The following is a 21,214-nucleotide window of genomic DNA, read 5'->3' on the forward strand; positions in this document are numbered from 1 at the left end:
CCAATCACTGTCAGGGGTTTAAGTGCCATCGTCAGAGAGAAGCTTATTATCTACCTGCTCCCCCAGCTTCTCTGTGAGTGACACGCTACCCACGCCTCGCCGCACAGCTCTTCTCCTTCCGCGGCTCCCGGAGGGAAGCCGAGGAGCTGCAGAGGGAGCCCGAGGCTACCCTCGCTCGAACCCCACGACTACGAGCCTTCAAGACCCTCGTCACCCAGTGTGTGCGCGCTTGGTCGCTCTCCCGCCCCCGCCGCGCGCTGCAGGAGTAGGAGCCGGCCCGGCGCAGCGCTTCCAGCTGCGTCTACCTAAGCGCAGCACGCGCTCCCCGCGCTGGCGCGAGAGCGCGAGCGCCAACGCCGCGGGCCGCGGACGGAGCCGCTCCGCCTGCTGCCGCCGCTGCCTCCATCGTCGCCACTAGCGCCCCAGCTGCAGCCCAGGCCGCTCCGCGAGCGCGGGGAGCCCGAGAGGAGCGGCTGGCTCGGGGCGCCAGGCTCCGGGCGCGCACCTGGTAAGCACCGCGCGTTTTTCTTTCTTTCGGCTCTTGGGTCGCCGCGGCAGTAGGAGCCCTCCGGAGCCCCTCCCCCAGCGCAGGGATGGAAAGCAGTCAGGCAAGGGGCGGGAGCTTGGGCGAAGGGACCCGGGGGGGCAGGTGGTGGGCAGGTGGAGAAGTGGTGGAGCCACGGACGCTACGAGGTCCTGCAAGTTTAGGAAAGTCACCCCACAAGGACGTGTGCTGTGTGAATCAGACATGAATCTCTAGTCGGGAGCCCAGGCTACCGCGGCGTCGCTCCAATGAGAGGTTTCTGAATATCATTTTGCTTGTATTTGCATAAGTAAGGAATTTAAGTGGGCTCGTTTCCATAGAAAATGAACTAAAAAAAAAAAATCAGAGGAGAAAAAATAGAGCTCTGAGCCAAAGGGAGCGTTTGGACACCTCTCTTCCTCTCTCTCTCTTTTCTTGCATACTGATACATGTGCACAAAGGGGTGCATTTACCAAAGGAGGAGGGCTTTTCTATTTATGAAGCCATTAGGTGTTGGTGGGAGGCTAATAAGAGCATTTGCTGGTGCTTCACCCTGAAAAGAGACAGCAAAAGAGGGACCTGGTTGGGTGTAAATGCCAGTGTTCCATTTCTAAAATGACACTTCCATGACTACACTACCGAGGAGAGGTTTTTGAGAACAGGGGCCATTTTAAGGGGGTACACCTGCAACTCTGCACCTTTAAGCTCAAGTTTATGTACTCCAATTGGGGCTAGGAAGATGGCCTTACCCTAGGTTCCTTTATGGGACTTTGGCAAAGGATGGGGTCAGAGAGAGGGATATGGAGGGAGAGGAAAGAGAAGAGAGCTAAATATGACTGAATGGGCTGTGTAAGGTGGTAGAAAGAGCAGGAGCCTGGAAGTCAGGTTTGGCATAAATGTGTTCGTTTAGTATCACCCTGGGTAGTCTCTGGGCTGTTTCTAGGAAAGTGTGTGACCTTGAACAAGTCCCTTAACCTCTGTATACTGTGTTTCTCCATCTGCAAAATGTAGAGGCTCTTCTGTGTTTTGGGTCACTAAGGTCCCATGCAGTAGCAGTGTCTATGATTTTATGGGTTTGAGGATCTGCCTACAAGGAAGGAAGAGTGCCCAGAAAATCTGGATAAAGGAAGCTTCAAGGTATTTTCCCTCAAAATATCAAAGGCATTTGCAAGCTCTTGGCTTTGCTGTTGGTGTAATGTGTGCTAAGAGGTCTGTAGAAATGGGTGAGAAGGACAGTCAGACACCTAGCTTGTAGCCTGGAGTCCTGGAGTCCTGAGTGCTGTCTGGAGAGGTTTGGATCCACAGAGTCTAAAGTCACATGCTTTTTTAAAGGTAGCAATTAAAGAAGGGGGTTTGGTGGCAAGCTGTGATGTTCTTTGAATGAGGGTTTGGTAAAGAATCTGGAATTGATTCTAGCACAAGGAAAATGAATGGCATCGTACTTTAAAGGTTGGGCACTCAGGATGGCAGGACAACTAAGGGTGATATTTGAGAATACTGTAATCTGGACAGAAGGGTTAGGAGAGAGAAGGAAACATATTCTTCCTGAGACAAGGGTTCCTAGACTCCTAGGAGGCTACTGGCATCTGCCCAGTGTCCTTGACACCTCTGCCACTTGTCTGAAGGAGGCACAGGTACACATTCCCCCTCAATACAAGCTCATTCTTAGAATTTACGGATCTGAATCCCAGCCATTGAGATGAGAAAGTTCACATGGGAAAACTCAAGTCCGAGGGGATGTCCCCCAACCCTCCCACCATGTGAGCATCTGACTGTGAAGCTGGCTTACCCATCCAGATTCGACCCGAAGTCTGTGTTCCTAAAGGAGCTCACTGTGCCACTTGGTGGCACCAAAAAGTTGCGCTGAGAACTCTGTTCTCTATAAATACAAACTACCACCCCTCCCTCCTCCGCGCTCTCCCCTTCCCCCCCTTCTCCCCTTTCTCAGTAGCAGGGAGAATTGCTGCACACGCCGCCCTCAGCTCTGCTGTTCTGCGCGCACGGAGCGCAGGCGATGAGCTTAAGATCATCTCGCGCGGGGGGGAGCCCGGGACTGGAGAGGCCGGCTCTGCCCCGCTGATCCGCGCGGCCCAACTTTATGGGGGGCTAGCTAGACCGCGCCTCACTGCCTGCTGCGCCGCCAACAGGGGGGTAAGCTTGCTAAGTGCCTGTTTACCCAAGTGTCCTCGGGCCCGGGAAGAATGTATGAGCTATACGCTTGCTGGGAGCTTACAGTTTGGTTTGGGGGAGGGGGACGAGGGTGGAGCAGCGGGGGTGGCCAGAACCTCAAGGATGAAGTCCGCTCCATTCGCGGATGGCTTCAGTTAAACCTGCTGGGGAGAAAGGGCGAGAGCAATGGGGTAAATGAGGGAATGGCCGCAAGGGTTGAGAAGGGGATTCTGCATGCCTTCGGATGCGAGTTCCCGCTCCCTGAGGGCCAGGTGCGTGCTTTTAGAATTCAGACTGGGCTCCTCCAAACCACCCGAGGGCTCAGAATTCAGAGAAGCGAAGGTGGAGAGGAAGAGGAAGGAATCGCTTCCCAGTAGATCGGTTAGCTGCGGTGACCAGGCTGCTGCTGCGGGAAGAGGGGGGACAGCGGGTGGTGCTGAAAGCACAGCGCTTTCACTCAGGCTAGCGTGCTTCTTTCTGAACCCCGGTCTGCGCCCTCCCGCTCTTTCGTCTCCCGTGGATGTAGCTTTCCCTTCGGACACAAAGCCTACTAGTTACCCCGGAGTGGCAGCATGAGAGGCATGCCAAGGAGAGAGCCCTGGCTACAGCCACTTGGGGAAAGAACCCGCGGCAGGCCCACGAGCTAGCCGGGTGACCAGAGCCTACCCTGCACTTGGGACTTCGAAGAGGGAAGTGAGGAATCTGCCTGGGGGGCTCTGGAACTGGTGCTGGATTTCCAACTGCCCGCACTTCCCTCCGGAGCGGGCGCTGTGGGAAAGGGAAATTGAGGAGAGGTTAACAAGTGCCTGTGCTTATTCAGGTACTATCTGGGTGCTGCCTCAGCTGAATCGAAAGCTTGAGTGGCCAAGCAGGTAGATTCTCCCACACTTTACTTTCCGCTAAGAAGCTGACACAGGTCAGTGGGAAGGCAGTGGCTTCCTTCCACTTTCTTCATTCTCTACATATTGTTTCATTGTTCTACGTCCCTTGAGACTGATGTAGAGCTCATCTGTATCCTTCATGCTAACTGCTGGCCTTTTGAGGCAGCCAGGGAAGCACTGCCTTGTGCTATGTGCAGCCCCCCACCCTAGCTGCCGTGGGGCGAAGCTTAGGTTTTCTGTAGAATCCTCTTAGTTATACAACATTCTAGACATCCTTTTGAGTTTTGGAGTGTTCAGGTATGCTACCTCTTGTTAGGTGTGCTTTGTGATCCTTATTCCTCTCATGGAGCACAGGACATTTCCTCCTTTAATTTCTCTCTTATATCCATGCAGTTACACATTTAAGAATCAGTTGTGACTATTTTTGTCCTTTATGGATGTCAATTTCTGTTTAAAAGGATCTTTGGTTGGGACTTGAAAATACTGCTTTGTGAACTCATCAGGTTAATGCACAACCCAGCCTCCAGCCTTCTCCACTGGAAACCTTTTCAGCACTCCGGACAGATCCTACAAGGTTTGGGTTTTTTTGTTTGTTTTTGAAGAATGTGAATAGAATATAGTACTTTCTACATAATTGCTTTACTGCTTCTTTAAGAGAAAAGCTTTCCCTGGTCATTTAGAATCTGCTTGACAAAATATATAATTTAGGTATTTTCACTGCACCCCCTAGATCTTTGCTATCCCATGGTAATATTTTTGCTGTAGGCTACATTCAAAAACAAACCAGACTCTTGTTTGTTTGTTTGTTTTTTTGTCCTTGAACTTTTTATTCAACATTGTACTGGAAGTCTATGATGGACAGATTCCAAGGTAGTTTCCACGGTCACCACCTCCTGATATCCTTGCCCTTGCATTATCCCCTTCCCCTTCAGTGTGCACAGGACCTGTGATTCGCTTTTATTTTTATTATTTTTTTTGCATTTTATTTTTTAATACAGAAGCTTCTTATTAGTTATCTATTTTATACACATTAGTGTATATATGTCAATCCCAATCTCCCAATTCATCCAAGAAACCAAACTCTTTAATGTTCATTTATTAAAGGGCGTATTGAGATTATTTGGAGGAGAGGGGTGGTATTTGAATATTCAAGCACTTGCCCAGTTCTTCACTTTACTTTCATAGGTAGACATAAGCCTCTGCCATCACATCATGGTACACATTATGGACATGATGACAAATGCCAAGGTGAAAGCTGAAAAATTCACTCATAGGTAGTATGGCCAACCAGTACAAAGTATACAGACTTTGAGAATATTTAAGTAGCTACATAATATCTTCAGGTTATACTCTGCTTGTTGACATTGTTTTGTTCCCTATTCAATAATTTATCTCATTAAACATGTTTACTTTCATGACTAAAAGATTTTACTAATTCTAAGTTTTTTTTACATTTCTTCAAAACACGTTGAAGATTTTATAGGAGTCGTATTACATTGTCTCTTATGGAATTGTCAGAGCATTTTATATAGAAAAACTAAATTAAGTGCCAATGAAACGTAGGTGAAATTACAGGTAGAAAAAATATGAGATAAAGTTAATCGTGAAAAATATTGCACTTATTTGTGTACCATTTTCTCCCAGGATTTCTATCCTCATGAGATGAAGAGACACATCCAACTATTCCTCCTTATACTTTTTGCTGTTATTTTGGTAAATGGAGTTTAAAGTAACTTCATAAAATAGTGAAGACTACCTTTTGATATATGTTGGTATATGCTAAAGCTGATCAGTTTGGCATTTGGATAAACTGAAGGTGTATTACTACAAAGCAGGAACATTCTATAATTGAGAAATATGTGTTATTTTTAATATTCACAGAAATGTTAATCCTAGACCCGAGGCATCATTTAGTCATCACTTTCATTGCGTGGAGTTTGGAGAATATAAGAATATAGGAGCCTCAAAAGAAATATTTTTTAGTTTATGATGTGCTTGTATAACCCAGGAAAATTTAAATTTTGAGTTTGCATTTCAACTATCTGTAACTGAGAAAATATTTTCTTGATATTCCTTTCTCTCAGTTGGTTAAAACGTAGTTCTAAAAAACATTATGCCATAAGCTTGCTTCCATTTTCTTTAAATTCTCAAACAAGAGAAAAAATATTGAGATTTTATCAGTTCTAATCTCATTTGAATTGTATGTACCTTTAGTCGTGTATGTACCTTTGCTTGGGAAACAAGGAAAGGTCTTGGTGCAGGCTCATCTCTGCTCTAATAACTATCATTTATTGAGCACATCAGGCACCGTGCCAAGCATTATATATCTTATTTAATACTCATAACAATCATACAGGGCAGTGATTTTTCTGTTGTTAAAATTGAGGGTTGTTTCCTTCCACTGTCATGTAACAGGGAAATGGAAAAATAAAATTATATGTATATATAATTTTATACACATACACACGTGTGTGTGTGTGTGTGTATACACACACACATATGTCTGATTTGTTTGGAACTCAGACTTATCCTTTTTCCATTATATTAGATAACTTTTCCATTTTATTAGATAAACACCATGGAATTGTTTCATTGTGGTTTCCAGTGACTTGTGATATGGTTGGGAGTACAGACCCTTGCACAAGATTGCCTGAGTTTGAATCCCAGCTTTGTGGCTCATTAGCTATGTAACCTTGGGCAAGTTACTTAACATTGCTCTGCCTCTCTTCCTCATTTTTAAAATGGAGAACAGGCTGTAACGCTATTAGCCTCATTGAGTGATTATGGTGAATTAGTTACACAAATATAAGTCAAGTGCCAGACCCAGAGTGAAAAGTACAGAACCGGTCGTTATGACTATTAATCCCATCTAGGCCTTTGAATATCAAATGTTTCCTAGGTTTCCTATGTTATTGAGTTTAATCTTCTCAACAACCATATGGTTGATACATAATTGCTGTTTCAAATAGCTTCTTTTATTTTAGTCAAACTATTCAGGAAATTTAAAGGAAAAAGTTAGATGCAAGAAAATGTATTTTATGTTGATGTGATTCTGTTGGTCTTATAAAGACCTAAGAATAATTCCCTAATGATTATTTTTTACAACTCTAGGTATAGGCCACTGACTTTAAACTTCTGAGCATGAATGTTCTGAGGAGAATTAAAAGTTCATAGTCATAATGGCACTAATGGGCCCTGTAATAATAATGCAGCCCGTTGCATCATAATATTTTGCAGAAGAATAATTTTAAAATATTAAAAATCAATTTGTTTTCATACAAAGTATTACACAATACAGATAATGTAGTAGAATCCTTTAAAGACCCAGAAGATAGTTAAATAATATATTACGTTTTTAAAAATAAAAATAAGATTTTGAAAAACCAATGGGAAAATGACTATATAAAGTTATTATTCTTTATCTTTAAAAAATTATAACGAACTTTGTATCTCACATAGCCTTTGAAATGGTGACAGGTACCATAGGATACTCTTCTCACATTTATTTTTTGTAATTTGTGACTATTCAGAACTATGCTTAGTTAATGTAAAGGCAATGCCTTCTTTGACTCTGACAGTTTAATCTGTATTTCTCAAGTTGAAATTCCAAGCTCCAAAACAAGATGATGCAGCCGGAAACAAGTGGCAATGTAAAGAAGGAGTAAGGCAAATCTACTTGCCTACTACTCTCCAAACTACTCTCCTTAGAATTATTAGGACATTTCAGAAAAATGCTTTGTGGGACGGACACATCCAGATGACTCTTAGTCATCTTCTTTTTTGATGATTACATAGACCTTGACAAGGATGAGTTTTAAGTAAATCAGCAGTTTTCAATTGGGAATGACTTTGACCTGCAAGGAACATTTGACAGTGTCTGGGGACATTTTTATTCATCACAACTAGAGGAGGTGTGTGCTGTTGGCATTCTGCAGATCAGGGATGCTGCTAAACATCCTGCAATGCACAAGATGGCAGCCCCCCAAAACCAAAAATTTGTCTGGTCCAAAATGTCAACAGGTCTAAGCTTGAGAAGCCCTGATCTAAATGATTCCATGGGACAGAGTTACCTATATTTATTTGGTTGGTTTGTACAGCTTCCGAATGAAGCTGATTGACATTACATAAGAATTTAGTGGAAAGCAGAGTCTCCAGAATGTTTTGCAGCCAGTGCATAAGGTTTAACTAACCAACCCATTTGGTCGGATGGGAAACAGTATCATCTGATTATGTTGAGTGTGAGCTTTGGAGCCGGAGAGAAATTGGATTCATGTCCTGACTCTGCCATTTATTATATGTATGAGACTTCTGGCAAGATTCTTCACCTCTAAACCTCAATTTCGAGAGATATTTAATGTAGGTAGCAATCATACCTACCCCTCAGGGTTGTTGTGAAACTTACATTAAATTATGCTTATATATTACTTAGCACGAAGTAGGCACTCAATAAGTATCAGCTATTAATAAGTAACTAGAGATTGAGTTAAAAATGCAAAACCACATTTTCAAGTGCCTGATGATAGGCAATATAATATGCACCATAATGCCTTACAGTCTTGAGAGGTGTGCCATAAATGAAAAGAAAGCAGCTGAAGGCTGCAAAATGGGAAGAAATTTAGAATCCCTGCATGATAATTAAATTGAGACTAGTTAACGGTGGATTACATCATTTTTATTGCTTTGCTGTAGAAGGCTGTTTTAGGTCTTCATGGACTACTAAACCAATCGTGTAATGATTTACAATGATTTAGTGAGCTTTATTCTACTGCCAGCACCTTTTAATTAACGCACAAAATTACAGACTTCACTTTTGTACAATGTTATTTTATGGCCTCTTTTTGCTTTAAGGGGGTTTCAGTTAAAATATGGCATATTTTTTGTCCTGGGCTAAATGGAGGGGGTGCTGGACTTTCTTGTTTACAGGGTCACAGATGTGTGCTTGAGATAGATACAACAGTGGAGCTTTCCTCGGACTATAACGCTCTCGGTATCATTATACCTCAGAGTGTCTCTTATCTTTCGGATGCACTGGTTTTCAGGAAAATGTGTCAAAGCCATCCATGGTATATGCAACATTGACACCCCTATATGTGATGAGGCTGTTGCTCAGGCAGAAGGAATCATTTTAGTGTTGATGTCCTGAGCTGTATGATTTGCTTGTGTGGGGATTAAGTTATGTAAGAGAAATTTGTGCCAGAAAGATGGTCAGTGTTTGAGAAGATTGTTGAAAATAAAAGACAATGCAAGCTGTGAATCTGATTACTATGTAAGTTGTCATTTATGGTAAATTCTACCCACCAATACTTCTTCTTCCTATTCATTTAGGATCCAGTATGGGACTGTATGATTACCTGAGGCCCAGTACTTTCATGCATATTAGATATATATTATTTTTTTATAATGGGGTAGTGATTAATTTTATTATGCTATGAACCCAAAGTATATGATATAGAACATTGAATAAAGTAGCCTAGTGCTTCTGAAAATAGGACCCTAAATCAAAATACCATATAAGTTATACTATTTATATAAACTCCTATCATTTACTACTTTTGATTGAATTAAAGTACTCCATACTTTTAGATCATAGATCTATAACATTTTGCAAGCTTTTAAAAATTATTGTATTAATTTCTTCCCATTATCTATGCAAGAATATACATGTATAGAATATATATATTCTCCTATATATGATGAAAAAACATAGCTACCAACCTCTCACACCTACCACATCAGAGTTATAACCTAAAGCAAATAATTTATTATCTTGGAGACTCTATTTTCTGATATATGAATTGGGGATAATCAGACTTTCTTAGTGGTAATTTTGTTTTAGTTTGAAATAGAAGTAAAAGGGAAAAGGCTCCGTACACTGAAAATAAAATAATATGGTTTTACTATTCCCCCTCCTTTTTTTTTTTCTACCAGACTTTTGTTAAATGAATGAATGAACCTCCTGGTGAGATATCTAAGGAGAAATGGCCTCACTCATGAACTTGTATACAAGCAAGAGAAAGCAGGTTCTTATGGAAAGAACATTGTGTGGTAGCCAGAACTGACAAGCTTAAGGAGAAGGGACTGAGAGTGAAGTTAATGCCACCTTTTACAATCTAAATTAATAGATTGTAAAATGTGGGAAGATTCACGCCAGCAATATCATGCATTTGTCCTATAGAAATAGTTTTAAAAGTAATTAAAGTGCAACGTTGATGATAGCAGTAAAACCTACAAACAATCTAAATATCCAAAAATAGGGAGTAATTAAATAAATTTTTGTGCACTCATATAATTGAATACTATGCAACTGTTAAAAAGAAATAGAAAGTCTAAGTGTGAATCTTGGCTCTGCTACTCACTTGCTTTAGAACCTTAGCCAAACTGTTCTCTCTCTCTGAGTCCCAGATACTTCAAGCATAAAATATACATAACATGATCTATCTTACAGTTTTTTTTAAATGATAGTTAAATGACGTTTCGTGTGAAACGCTAAGCACAGTGCCTAGAACATAGTAAGCTCTCTGTGAATTTTAATTATTCTTATTGTTATCCCCATCATCAAAATGAACTAATCTCAAAAGGTATTTATAATACATTATGTAGAGAATAAAAGTATATTGCAATGTAGATTTCATACTAATATTCCATTTAAATAAAAAATCTATGTATTAAAGGTTATATGCTTAGAAAATTGTAGAAGAACAGACACCAAGTTGCAGGGTGTGATTAAATCTGGGTTTTGAGACGATATTTTCTCGGTTCTGGTCCTAGGCCTGCTAAAAATCATTTATTCTCCGTGGGTCTCAGTTAAACTGAATCATCTGTAGGACTCTTACTAGTTCTATGATGCTATTTTCCTTAATATATCAAAAAGCCATGGGGAACACCGAAGGTTTCTCCCTCCTACTTTGTCAGTCCGTACTTCTCTTTTTGATGTCCCCTGGACCCATTTGAGTTTCAATATCCATTTTCCAGTTTTCCACAGTGAGGCAGGGGGCACTATCTTTACATCTCAATCAAGTAACTGACCAGAAAGCGAAGTGCAGGCAACTCCCTTTACTTATTTGTTCATTCAGCAGGATTTATTGAATATCTGTTAATACTAGGCGTTGCGTATGGCACAGATTTAATATTTAAAGAGTTTGAAGTCTATTGGAAGACAAAACATGTATAAATAGCTATAATACTAGCTTAATAAATAACATTACAAAGTATGGACAAAAATGCCACTTGCATTTAGAATACAGCACATACTGCAAGGTGAGGGACCTGGGAAGCTTTTATAAAGGGCCTATTGAAAAATATTACTTCATTCAATCCTCATTAAAACTCTTTGAGGTAGGTACTATTCTCATTCCAGTTAGGCTCAGAGAAGCTAAGTGATCAAGGGCACACAGCCAACAGATGGCAGTGCCAGGATTCAAACCCGAGTCTACTTGACTCCAAGCCCATGCTCTTAAAAACTCTGCCTTAAGGCCATGAAACAAGAGCATATCAGGGCTAAGAAGCAGCGTGAACAGAACCACTGGGGCAAAGGGGTTCAAGATATATTCAGAATACCTAAAGGAGACCCAAATTTAACTTGACTAGCAGACTTCCAAGGAGGGGCAGATTGAGAGGAGATGACCATAAGAGAGACTGGGGCAGAAATTTAGAAAGTAGATCCCTCAATCCCACATTTAAAAAAATATCACAAATAACGAATAGCTTTGCTAGTAGAAATTCAGAAACTTAGAAAGCACAGATAAAAGCAAAGAAGAAATTAAAAATTATGCATATTCCCATCACCCAGAGGACATCTCATTAATGTCACTGTGTATGTTTCCCGACTGCGTGCATACACACACACTCATAATATTTCTTGTGAAAACACAGCCATATCTGTTTTTATTTTTGCTTTAATAGAACTTGAATACTTCACATTTCATCCCCCTCCCCACCACACATACACTTTACAAAATAAGGTTTCTGTTCAAAAATTTTTTCAGTCTCTTTTGCTGGTTTTTCCTTGTCTCTGGGTCTTTGGGAGTTTAAACATTGAAATTCCCCGGACCTCAGTCTCAGAACTAGTTTTTCTCTTTCCAATTCCTGGGTGATTTCATCCAGTTTTATGTTTTACAAAAAAGAGCATCTACATACTGATGCCTCCTCCGTTTATATCTCCTATGCAGACCTCTCTCCAGAATTTCAACCTCTTATATCAGATGCTTATTAAATATCTCTTCTTGAATTTCTAACAAGAATTAAAAATTGGTGTATCAAAACTGAATTTCGGTTATCTCCACCCAGATCTGTTCCTCCACAGTTTTCTCCGCCTCAGTCAACATGGCACCATCCTTTATTTGCTCAGACTGAAAACCTTAGTGTCCTCATTGATCCTTCTCTTTCCTTCACAGTCCAAGTCAGATCTGACAGCAAACCCTTTCACTCTATCTTCAAGATATATTCAGAATCCTACTAGTTCTCACTACCTATACTACCATCTTCCTGATCCAGGCCTCTGTCATCTCTCTCACCTGAATTATTGCAGTAGTTTCCTAATTGCTTTCTTGGTTCTGCCTTTGTGCCCTTATTCTTGTTGAAAAGTTGGTCATTGTGTGTCCCTCCCCTATTGAAAACTCTTCCAGAAAATCACTCTCACACAATGTTAAAGCCAAAGTCTTTCAAAGTCCAAAAAGGCTTTGATCATCATACTAGCTCTCAAACCTCCCTTCTTCCTCTCTCCCCACTTTTACTTCACTGCAGTCACACTGGCCTCCTTGCTGTTTCTCAACACACTAAGCATAAACCTGCCTCAGGGACTTAGCATTTACTTTTTGTTTTTAACCTGGAGTGTTCATTCCCTTGTTATTTGCATGACTCCTTCTCTTACTTCTTTTAGTTATTCACCCAATTTTACTTTTACAGTTTAAACTTCTTTGGCTACATTATTAAAAATTTTTTCCATATCTCTGATACTTTCTATCTTCCTTCCCTGGCTTATTGTTTCTCTTTAACACTTATTACTGTATAGCATACAATATTTTATTTCCTTATCTTATTTATAGTCTGGCAAACCACCTTGGATTACAGGCTCCATGAGGGCATGAATTTGTGTCTGCCTTGCCCATAATTGAATCCTCAGGGACTAGAAGAGTGCTTAGCACAGCTCAGTTACTTAATAAAGACTTACTGAACAAATGAGCGATGCTGATAGAGCTAGGGTATACTCTGTCGGTCTATTTAGAATTTATGCTGTATTGATTTCTTGTATTTTGGGAGCATGTGGGATGACTTGTTGTTTAACCTTATAATAATCTGAGTTGTAGCCCAATTCTGTCAAATTTCTAAGTCATAATTTCAGAATATACTTTCCAGGTATCTGAGCTTCATAGCTAGTATCAATAAAATATAGTCACTGTGTGTATTCAAGGCAGATTATGAAACAATCATTGATTTATAATCTGGCAGGTCATAATCTAGTAGGGGATGCCAGGGCAATAAAAGTATATTTGTGCCAGATAGTCATACACATTTGTACCTTCTAGGTATGAATCATCTCTTTTCCTGAAATGTTCATCACTCTCTATTTTTTAAGCAAACTCCTGTTAGATTCTAGCTCCCTTGGAAGTTCAAACTGTGTTTGGGTGGCCCCTCTCAGTTTTCATGGACTTTGGAAATACCTCTCTTGGCAGAAGGGGTGGTAAGGTGACAAAAGATGATAATAAGAGTATGTTATGGAGTCACTAGGCATAGACATGAATTCTAGCTCCATCATTCCATGATTGGCTTGTTTTTAAGTTATTAAAACCCATTACATCATTAGGAAAATAGAATAAAATAATACCTACATCTCAGGGTTGTTATAAGGATTATTGACACACACATACCACACATACAGACATACCCACATACAGACGCAGATACACAATGCACATAGAATATAATATCTTCTGGGGGAACGAGAAGCATGAAAGCCTTGCATATGTCTGCAACTATAAAGTGCCCAGGACATTCTCTTTTGGCATCTCTGATATCACATGTTCTTGCTTTCTCTCCTTACTTTCTGAGCTGCCTCTGTTTCCTTAGCTGGCTTTCCCACAGCCTTACCTCTCTGTGGGGCCTACTTTTCAGCCCCACCTTTTCTTTATTTATACTTGCTCTCTAGGTAATTTTATTCATTTCAAAGGGTTTATATATTGGTGACCCCCTGTTTACATCTTTAAGCCAAAAAACTCCTCTCGGTCCACGCTTACATATCTTCCTTCCTCTTTGACAGCTATACCTGGGTGCTTCCAAAGCATCTCAAATTTAACATGTTCAAAAGAAAATCATTGTTTTCCCTTGAGCCCATCTGTTTCTGTTCCAGTCAGTCCCATCCCTTTTAATGATACCAGAATATACTAGTTTCTTAGACTCAAAACCTAGGAGTAGACACTGATTCCTCTCTACCTTACCCACATCCAGTCTGTCAGCAAGTCCAGTTGATTCTACTTGCAAAAGATATCTGACTGTGTCCACTTCTCTCCATATCCACTGTCACCAATCATAGCCAAGCCACTATCATCTCTTACCTAGAGTATTATAAGAGTCTCAGATTTCTCAAGTCCATTATCCGGAACAATGAGGAGCTAGGAGAATCTTTTCTAAGATTGGATTGTGCCAGTCATTTGTTTACACTTCCTCAGTGGCTTTCTGTTTCACTTAAGCTCCAAATTCCTTAAGAGCCTACAAGATCCTACATGGTCTGGCCGTTCCGTATCTTTCCAACCTCATTTTGTACCATAATTGCGCTCATTATTTATGCTCTAGCCACACTTTTCACATGACTGACTTCATTCTTCATTTTATTGTTCTTTGCATTCGTCAGGTTCCAGTTCAAGTCACCTTTTAGAGCGGGGATCCCCAACCGCTGGGCCTTGGACTGGTACCAGACCGTCCTGTTAGGAACCAGGCCTCACGGCAAGAGGTGAGTGGCGTGCAAGTGCAACTTCATTGCCGCTCCCCATTGCTCTCCATTGTTTGCGTTACCGCCTGAATCATCATCCCCATCCATCCCCCCCCACTTCCGTGGAAAAATTGTCTTCCAGGAAACCGGTCTCTGGTACCAAAAAGGCTGGGGACCGCTGTTTTAGAGTACTGATTTGTAAGCCCCATGAGTATAGGGAGCAGTACACCCTGTTTTCTCTTGAATATATGATTCCCAGGAGAGAGTCATAGCATAGGCAGGCCATAAATATATGATTAATGAGTTAGTGAATAAATGCCCGGTGTATGATGGGTGCTCAATGAAAGATAATGATGGTAATTATCAATGTACCACTGTACTTCTTTGTTATATTAGTCTTTGCCACTCTGTAGTTAATAGATATTTGTTGAATGAGTTAAGTAATTAATTTAGCCTATCATAGGAAGTTACATATATATATGTGTGTGTGTGTGTGTGTGTGTGTGTGTGTGTGTGTGTGTGTGTGTATCAATATATATTCTCAATACATGGGGCTTGCTGGAAATAACTCTAACATAAAATGCATGAGATCGATATTTTAGGTTCATCAGTTTGATGGGCCACTTCTAGTCTCTCATGTCGCTTTGATGCGTTTACATAATAAAAATGAGTCCTGTTTTGTTACTGGATTTGCTTACTAACATTCTGGATTTAATGAGAAATTGTGATTCCTTTTACTTCAGATTTTTTTTTGTCTGAAGTAGAATTCACATGACCATGATAATAAGCATTGGTCTCCAAGTCTTTGGTCTAAGTAAAGTGAAGGGAAAGCTTGAGAATATTCAGATAATTTCCCAACGAGAAAATTAATATGTCTTTGTTTCCTTCCCCCTTTTCTACAATGCCAACTTCCATACCAAAGCTGATTTTTCCCCTAAATATTGCTAAAAATCTAGTTACTCTGGAGCATGTAGCTATTTGATGAGGGGTGTGTGTGTGTGTGTGCGCATGCGTGTGTGTGTTTTAGTGTTTGGCACTGTACAGAGGGAGCATTTCTCTGTTGCCATTGGAAATAGTGGAAGGAAATGGTGAAAATGAGGGTGAGAGTGATTAGAAATGTGATTCAGGTTATATTCATTATGTGTCTGGACTAGAATTTTTGCAGATCTGATGAGTCTTGAAAACCATTGGTATTCTTGAAGAAACATCATAATTGCATAAACTCCTGAAGCAACATCACCTGTCTTTGAAAGGTGATGCTTAGGGAGTCACTTTAAAACAACTTGAGATCTTTGGCTGGCAGAGCTAATAACTTACAAAATAAGTCTCTTAAACAATCCTTTAAATAACCCAGATCACTAATTTGTCAGTTCTCTTTTACAAATCATGCTAGAATTTGCTGTAGGCAACCTGGGACAAAATTTTCTTCTTCCCCAGGAGTTTAAACTGAAATAGATGACTATATTCATAGCTATACTAAGTTTCTACTTGGAAGTATAGTTCCAAATATGCATCCCTCCAGCCCTTTGAATCTTCATGATGTGGAAATTTTTCCTGAATCGGGGTAAAGGACTGATTACTGTCAATTTTATTACAAGACTCTGTAATTACTTTGAAGACTCTGGAGAACTGAGTGTGTTGCCAGAGAATTTTCTGTCCTCACCACCTAGCCACGGAAGGCCCTTGGAAATTTAATAACAGAAAAAAATCATGTCTTGAATGTATATAGCCGTTTTCAATATACAAAACATTTGCACAGTTGGTATCTTATGTTGATTCCCATAAGGGCAGCCTAGCACATATGATCCCCATTTTTCATATGACAAAATTCTGGTGCTGAGAGGTTAAACAATTTAGTAATAGCTCTTTGTAGCAGAACTGGAATTTGAACCTGAATATTCTTTTCTGCAAAAATTGGTACCATTGCACTATGCCTTTGTATTTGGGGGCATTTTACTTTGTAATCTTCCAACCCTCTTCTATCCTATAGTTCATTTAACGTGAAAATACTGATCTGACCTCATTTGTCTTTGGTCTATATTGTATGGAAACTGAGCTCAATACTTGTTGGGAATGTTATTCAACTTGCTTTACATTGCATTTGAAGATGGGGTTTGTAGGCTTTTTTTAAAGTAACTTTAGTTTTTAATTGCATAATCAGTACATGCTTAATGCTGAAAATTTGGAAGGACACAAAGAGCATTTCTAAAACAAACACACAAAAATACCGTCGTTATTATTGGGATCACCAACGTCTAATATTTTGGGTTTTTTTGAAGATTTCTGTTCATGGCCTACTTCTTTTAGGTGCTTTCCCTCACCTTCGTGTCAGAGTATAGTTGGGCCTTCCACACATGAGATTTGGTTTTGTGTACTCCAGATGAGCAAATGAAAAAAATATTAACCTAAGCCAGGTAGGATCAAGAAGCTGTATCAGCTGCTTTTATCAAATCACAGAATCACAAAGGAGACAGGCAAAGAAGAGTCAGAAGGATTTTTGGATTCTTTTTCTCAAGTTACCTACATCAGAAAGACCTCTCTTTCTCTATTAGCGTAGACCGTTCGAGCTTCCCAAACCGGTTGCACTTACGTTGTTAAATCCCCATTCTATTTTTTTTTCCCCAGGTTTTGAAGATCGTGATCACATATGGATGCGTCTAACTAAATGGTCCCTGGGGACATGGTGGTCCTTTAGAGAGCACATCTAAATCACTGGCTGATTTTTTTGGTTTGCGGCTCACCATAGGACATCACCGGATTCTCTCTCTCAGAACTCGCCTAAATTTTCCCCACCATGCTGTCTTTATTAGCTTGAACTCCTTTCCTAAAATGGTCCTTCTGTTGATCCTGTCAGTCCTGCTTTTGAAAGAAGATGTCCGTGGGAGCGCACAGTCCAGTGAGAGGAGGGTGGTGGCTCACATGCCTGGTGACATCATTATCGGGGCTCTCTTTTCTGTCCACCACCAGCCCACTGTGGACAAAGTCCATGAGCGGAAGTGTGGGGCAGTTCGTGAACAGTATGGCATTCAGAGGGTGGAGGCCATGCTGCACACCCTGGAAAGGATCAACTCAGACCCCACGCTCTTGCCCAACATCACCCTGGGCTGCGAGATCAGGGACTCCTGCTGGCATTCGGCCGTGGCCCTAGAGCAGAGCATTGAGTTTATAAGGGACTCCCTCATTTCTTCAGAAGAAGAAGAAGGCTTGGTGCGCTGTGTGGATGGCTCTTCCTCTTCCTTCCGCTCTAAGAAGCCCATAGTCGGGGTCATCGGGCCTGGCTCCAGTTCTGTGGCCATTCAGGTCCAGAACTTGCTCCAGCTTTTCAACATACCTCAAATTGCTTACTCGGCAACAAGCATGGATCTGAGCGACAAAACTCTGTTCAAGTACTTCATGAGGGTCGTGCCTTCAGATGCCCAGCAGGCACGGGCCATGGTGGACATAGTGAAGAGGTACAACTGGACCTATGTGTCAGCGGTGCACACAGAAGGTAAGTGTTCTTTACACCGAGTATGTCTTGTGCACCTGATAGCTTCCCAGTTAAACTTTCAGGTTTTGGAGGGCTAAAATTGTCCTAATTATTTGAGATCTTTTGAGTGGCTCAGTTATACCACTTATATAGGAAGGGACAGGATGGCAGATGTCTAGAGCAATGTAGATATAAGCTAATACGAGTGATTATGTGACCATCAGTTGGCAAAATGGATACTTTTTTTTGGTTTACGTATTACATTATTTGTACATCTTCTATAACAATAATAGGGATTTTTAAGATTTCTAGATCTTCTTTGAACTCCTTACGTTTTAACACTGTAAGTTTGCTCTGAGTACCTGAGAGTTTCTGATAGTTAAAGGGAGGTACACATACATACACATAAGGCCTGCAGGCAGCCAGTTCTGGCCCAGGTATGTTGTAATAGAAAATTACCAAACGGTTTAGTCTTACAACTATTTTTCAGTAGAGTGTATCGTTAAATCTGAAATGGAGGTGTGTATGAATTAGTTCTATCCTTGTATAGGACATTCTCAGGAAGTATAAGTTTTAATAATTCAGCATTAGTTTGCTTTGAAATTTATTGCTTCTTTATGTGGAAATCATAGTGAGGAAGGAAAATATGACAGGTTCTATACCAGATAATAATAGTATCAGCCCTGATTATTGTTGATGGTGCTTTTCAAATGCGTTTGTATACATTATTGTTAGTTCTCAACCAGCGCTGTTTGGAATAGGTTTGATTTGACCTACAGAGGTTAAGATACCCAAATTGTGAGGCTTACTCATTATGTAGCACTCTTTCTAGGACAGCGTACTGCCTATGCTAAACACTACAGTATACCAAAGAAGGCACACAAGACTTTGTATAGCTCATTAGATCATTGTTAGGATTAGTTGAGATTTTTACTTTATTTTTTTAATTAATTAATTTTTTTTCTGTTTTTTAAATTTTTTTATTTCTTAAAATAAAATCAAATAATAATATATTCATATCATTTAATCTCTTGTGTAAGTATATTTCATCCAGTATAGCCAATATGGACACATTGTTACATTATACAAAGTCATTTCAGTTGGATCAATAGACCTGAGAATAACATTGAAAGTTAATTATAGCTATCAACTACTGAGGCACTATGAAAAGGTTTTTTTCATATATATATTCTATAAAGATATCTATTGATAGTACTCAAACAAACAAACCTATGAGGTAGATTACGTTTTGATCCCCACTTTACAAATGAGGGAACTGAAGCATAGAAAATGTAAGCCACATGCCTAATATCAAGAATTAAGTGAAAGAGCTGAGATTCAAATGTTCGTGAGGTTCAAATCTCAGTTGAGATTTTTAAATTCTGCAATAATACTGTCACTGTGTTCCAAACAATCTAATCTTGTAAAAGTGGGATTGAGTTATTGGGAAATTAATGAAATGGCCAGAGTAAGACTACTTCAGAGATTGGGAGCCTGTCACCAATTAGATATAGCAAACTTTTCATTATCAAGTGACATAACATGGATTTCACTGTATGGCCACTCTTAACAATATTCAGAGCTGCACAAACATAAAATGGCCTTCTATACTGGATTGATACTTCTATGCCTCTGGAAATTTTCATACATAAGTTTATGGTTTACATACAAAGATGTTGATATATAGAGATTTTGATCAATGGATAGGTCATTGGACTAGGAGACCTTTGATTTTTTTTCCTAATGCTGAGATTTTTCTTATAAAACCACTATTTCATTTGATTCTCACAACAAGCTGTGATCTAGATAGTCCAGATATTTTATTCCATTTTTAAAATACAAATGTTTTAAGAGTTTATATACTTCATCCAATAACTACCTGATAGCAACTTCAGAGGCAGGAGGAGGGCTCACAGCTACTAACTGCTAATTCAGTGCCCTATTCTAATTCAGCAGAATCCAATAGAATCACACCCAGAGGATATATATTTATTCAGCACATATTTATTAAGTCAAAATATACAGAAGGCTCTAATAGTCCTGTGAAGGACAGCCCTATGTTTTGTACATTACCACCCTCAATGGGCAAGCAGTCTGGCAAAGGAGATGGAGCACGCACTAATACTTCCATAAGCATAATTCAAGATGACACGGAGTTACAAATGTTTCTCAAGTAAATTGAAGGAGAAAAAAAATCACATCCTGCTCTATGGTGATGGAGGCCATAGTGGAAGTCTTAGAGAAGGAAATGAATTTGACAGTGGAATTTTAATAGGAAGAATACTGACAACTGGTGAAAATTAAGAAGGCATGGGTTTCCAGTAAAGGGCAGGAGGAAATATGAGAAGGTGAGAAAGTAAAAAAACATGTTTGCAGGAGACCAAGGATGAAGCTATGTTTGGTTTACCTCAGATCAATCATAAATTTCATTAGGAACTTCCATCTAGCTTCAGAAGAGTAGGCCTTGGTCAGTCTGTAGGAGATGCTAATCCAAGATTGTGTTCAAAGAGAAACTCATCATCATGACCTTTGACTCTTACTAATTTAATCTGTTTTTTTTCCAACCTAATTATATCCCTATACTGAGTGATACAATAAAATAAATTATAATGCATCCGTAAAGTATATTATTAGGTAGCTATTAAAATGAATGAGACACTCTATAGGTAATGAGATCATAATGATCTCCAAGATCATTTTAAGTGAAAAAAGCAAAGCACAGTTCTATGTAAATGGTATGTTATTTGTATAAAATGGAGTTTGTAAAAACCATTTGATTGAATATTCATAGAATTGTTCTCAGAGAAGAGCAAAACTGATAACAGTTGCTCCTTCTGGGTAGGAATTCTAAGGAGTTAAGGAATAGGGTGGAATGGAAGAGACTTTCTTTTATATAATTTCTACATGCAAACATTTGAAGTTGTGTATTACAATCATAGACTACCTATTGCAACATAATAATTAAGAGAAAATATTCTATTTGTGGGCAAGAAAAGTCAATAAAAACTTATTGCCAAATTCAGGCAAATTTAATTATTTTTTCAAAAATAGGCCAATAGAAATTTTGTTGACAAATTTGGGCAAAATATTTGGAAGATACCACCAGAATTTAGGAGAGAACAAACTTTGAATACAAACATTGAAGACTGGAAGAAATGCTTTTTGGTTTATTGTTTTATGTGGTTTAATCAAGGGGTATTTATATTGCTTGGATCCTCAGCAAGTAAGTGGCTAGGTTACATGGTATT

At 39.8% G+C, this 21,214-nt stretch overlaps 1 protein-coding gene across 2 annotated transcripts in view; it reads left to right on the forward strand.

The window, feature by feature from the left end:
* The first annotated feature begins 316 nt into the window (after positions 1–316).
* GRM5 (glutamate metabotropic receptor 5) overlaps positions 317–21,214 on the forward strand; it is a 555,198-nt gene continuing 534,300 nt past the window's right edge. Inside the window, exons 1-2 of one of the 2 annotated variants that reach the window (XM_029207228.1) lie at positions 317–508; positions 17,123–17,987. In XM_029207228.1, coding sequence (XP_029063061.1) covers positions 17,327–17,987 — 661 coding nt within the window. In that variant the 5' untranslated portion in view covers positions 317–508; positions 17,123–17,326. Of the gene's footprint in view, positions 509–2,472; positions 2,675–17,122; positions 17,988–21,214 lie in introns of those variants that run through there. The other variant, XM_029207229.1, reaches the window with a different exon arrangement.

Source organism: Monodon monoceros, unplaced genomic scaffold, assembly GCF_005190385.1.
Source record: "Monodon monoceros isolate NGI ecotype Baffin Bay Population unplaced genomic scaffold, NGI_Narwhal_1 Super_Scaffold_7, whole genome shotgun sequence".
Classification (NCBI taxonomy): Eukaryota; Metazoa; Chordata; class Mammalia; order Artiodactyla; family Monodontidae; genus Monodon; species Monodon monoceros.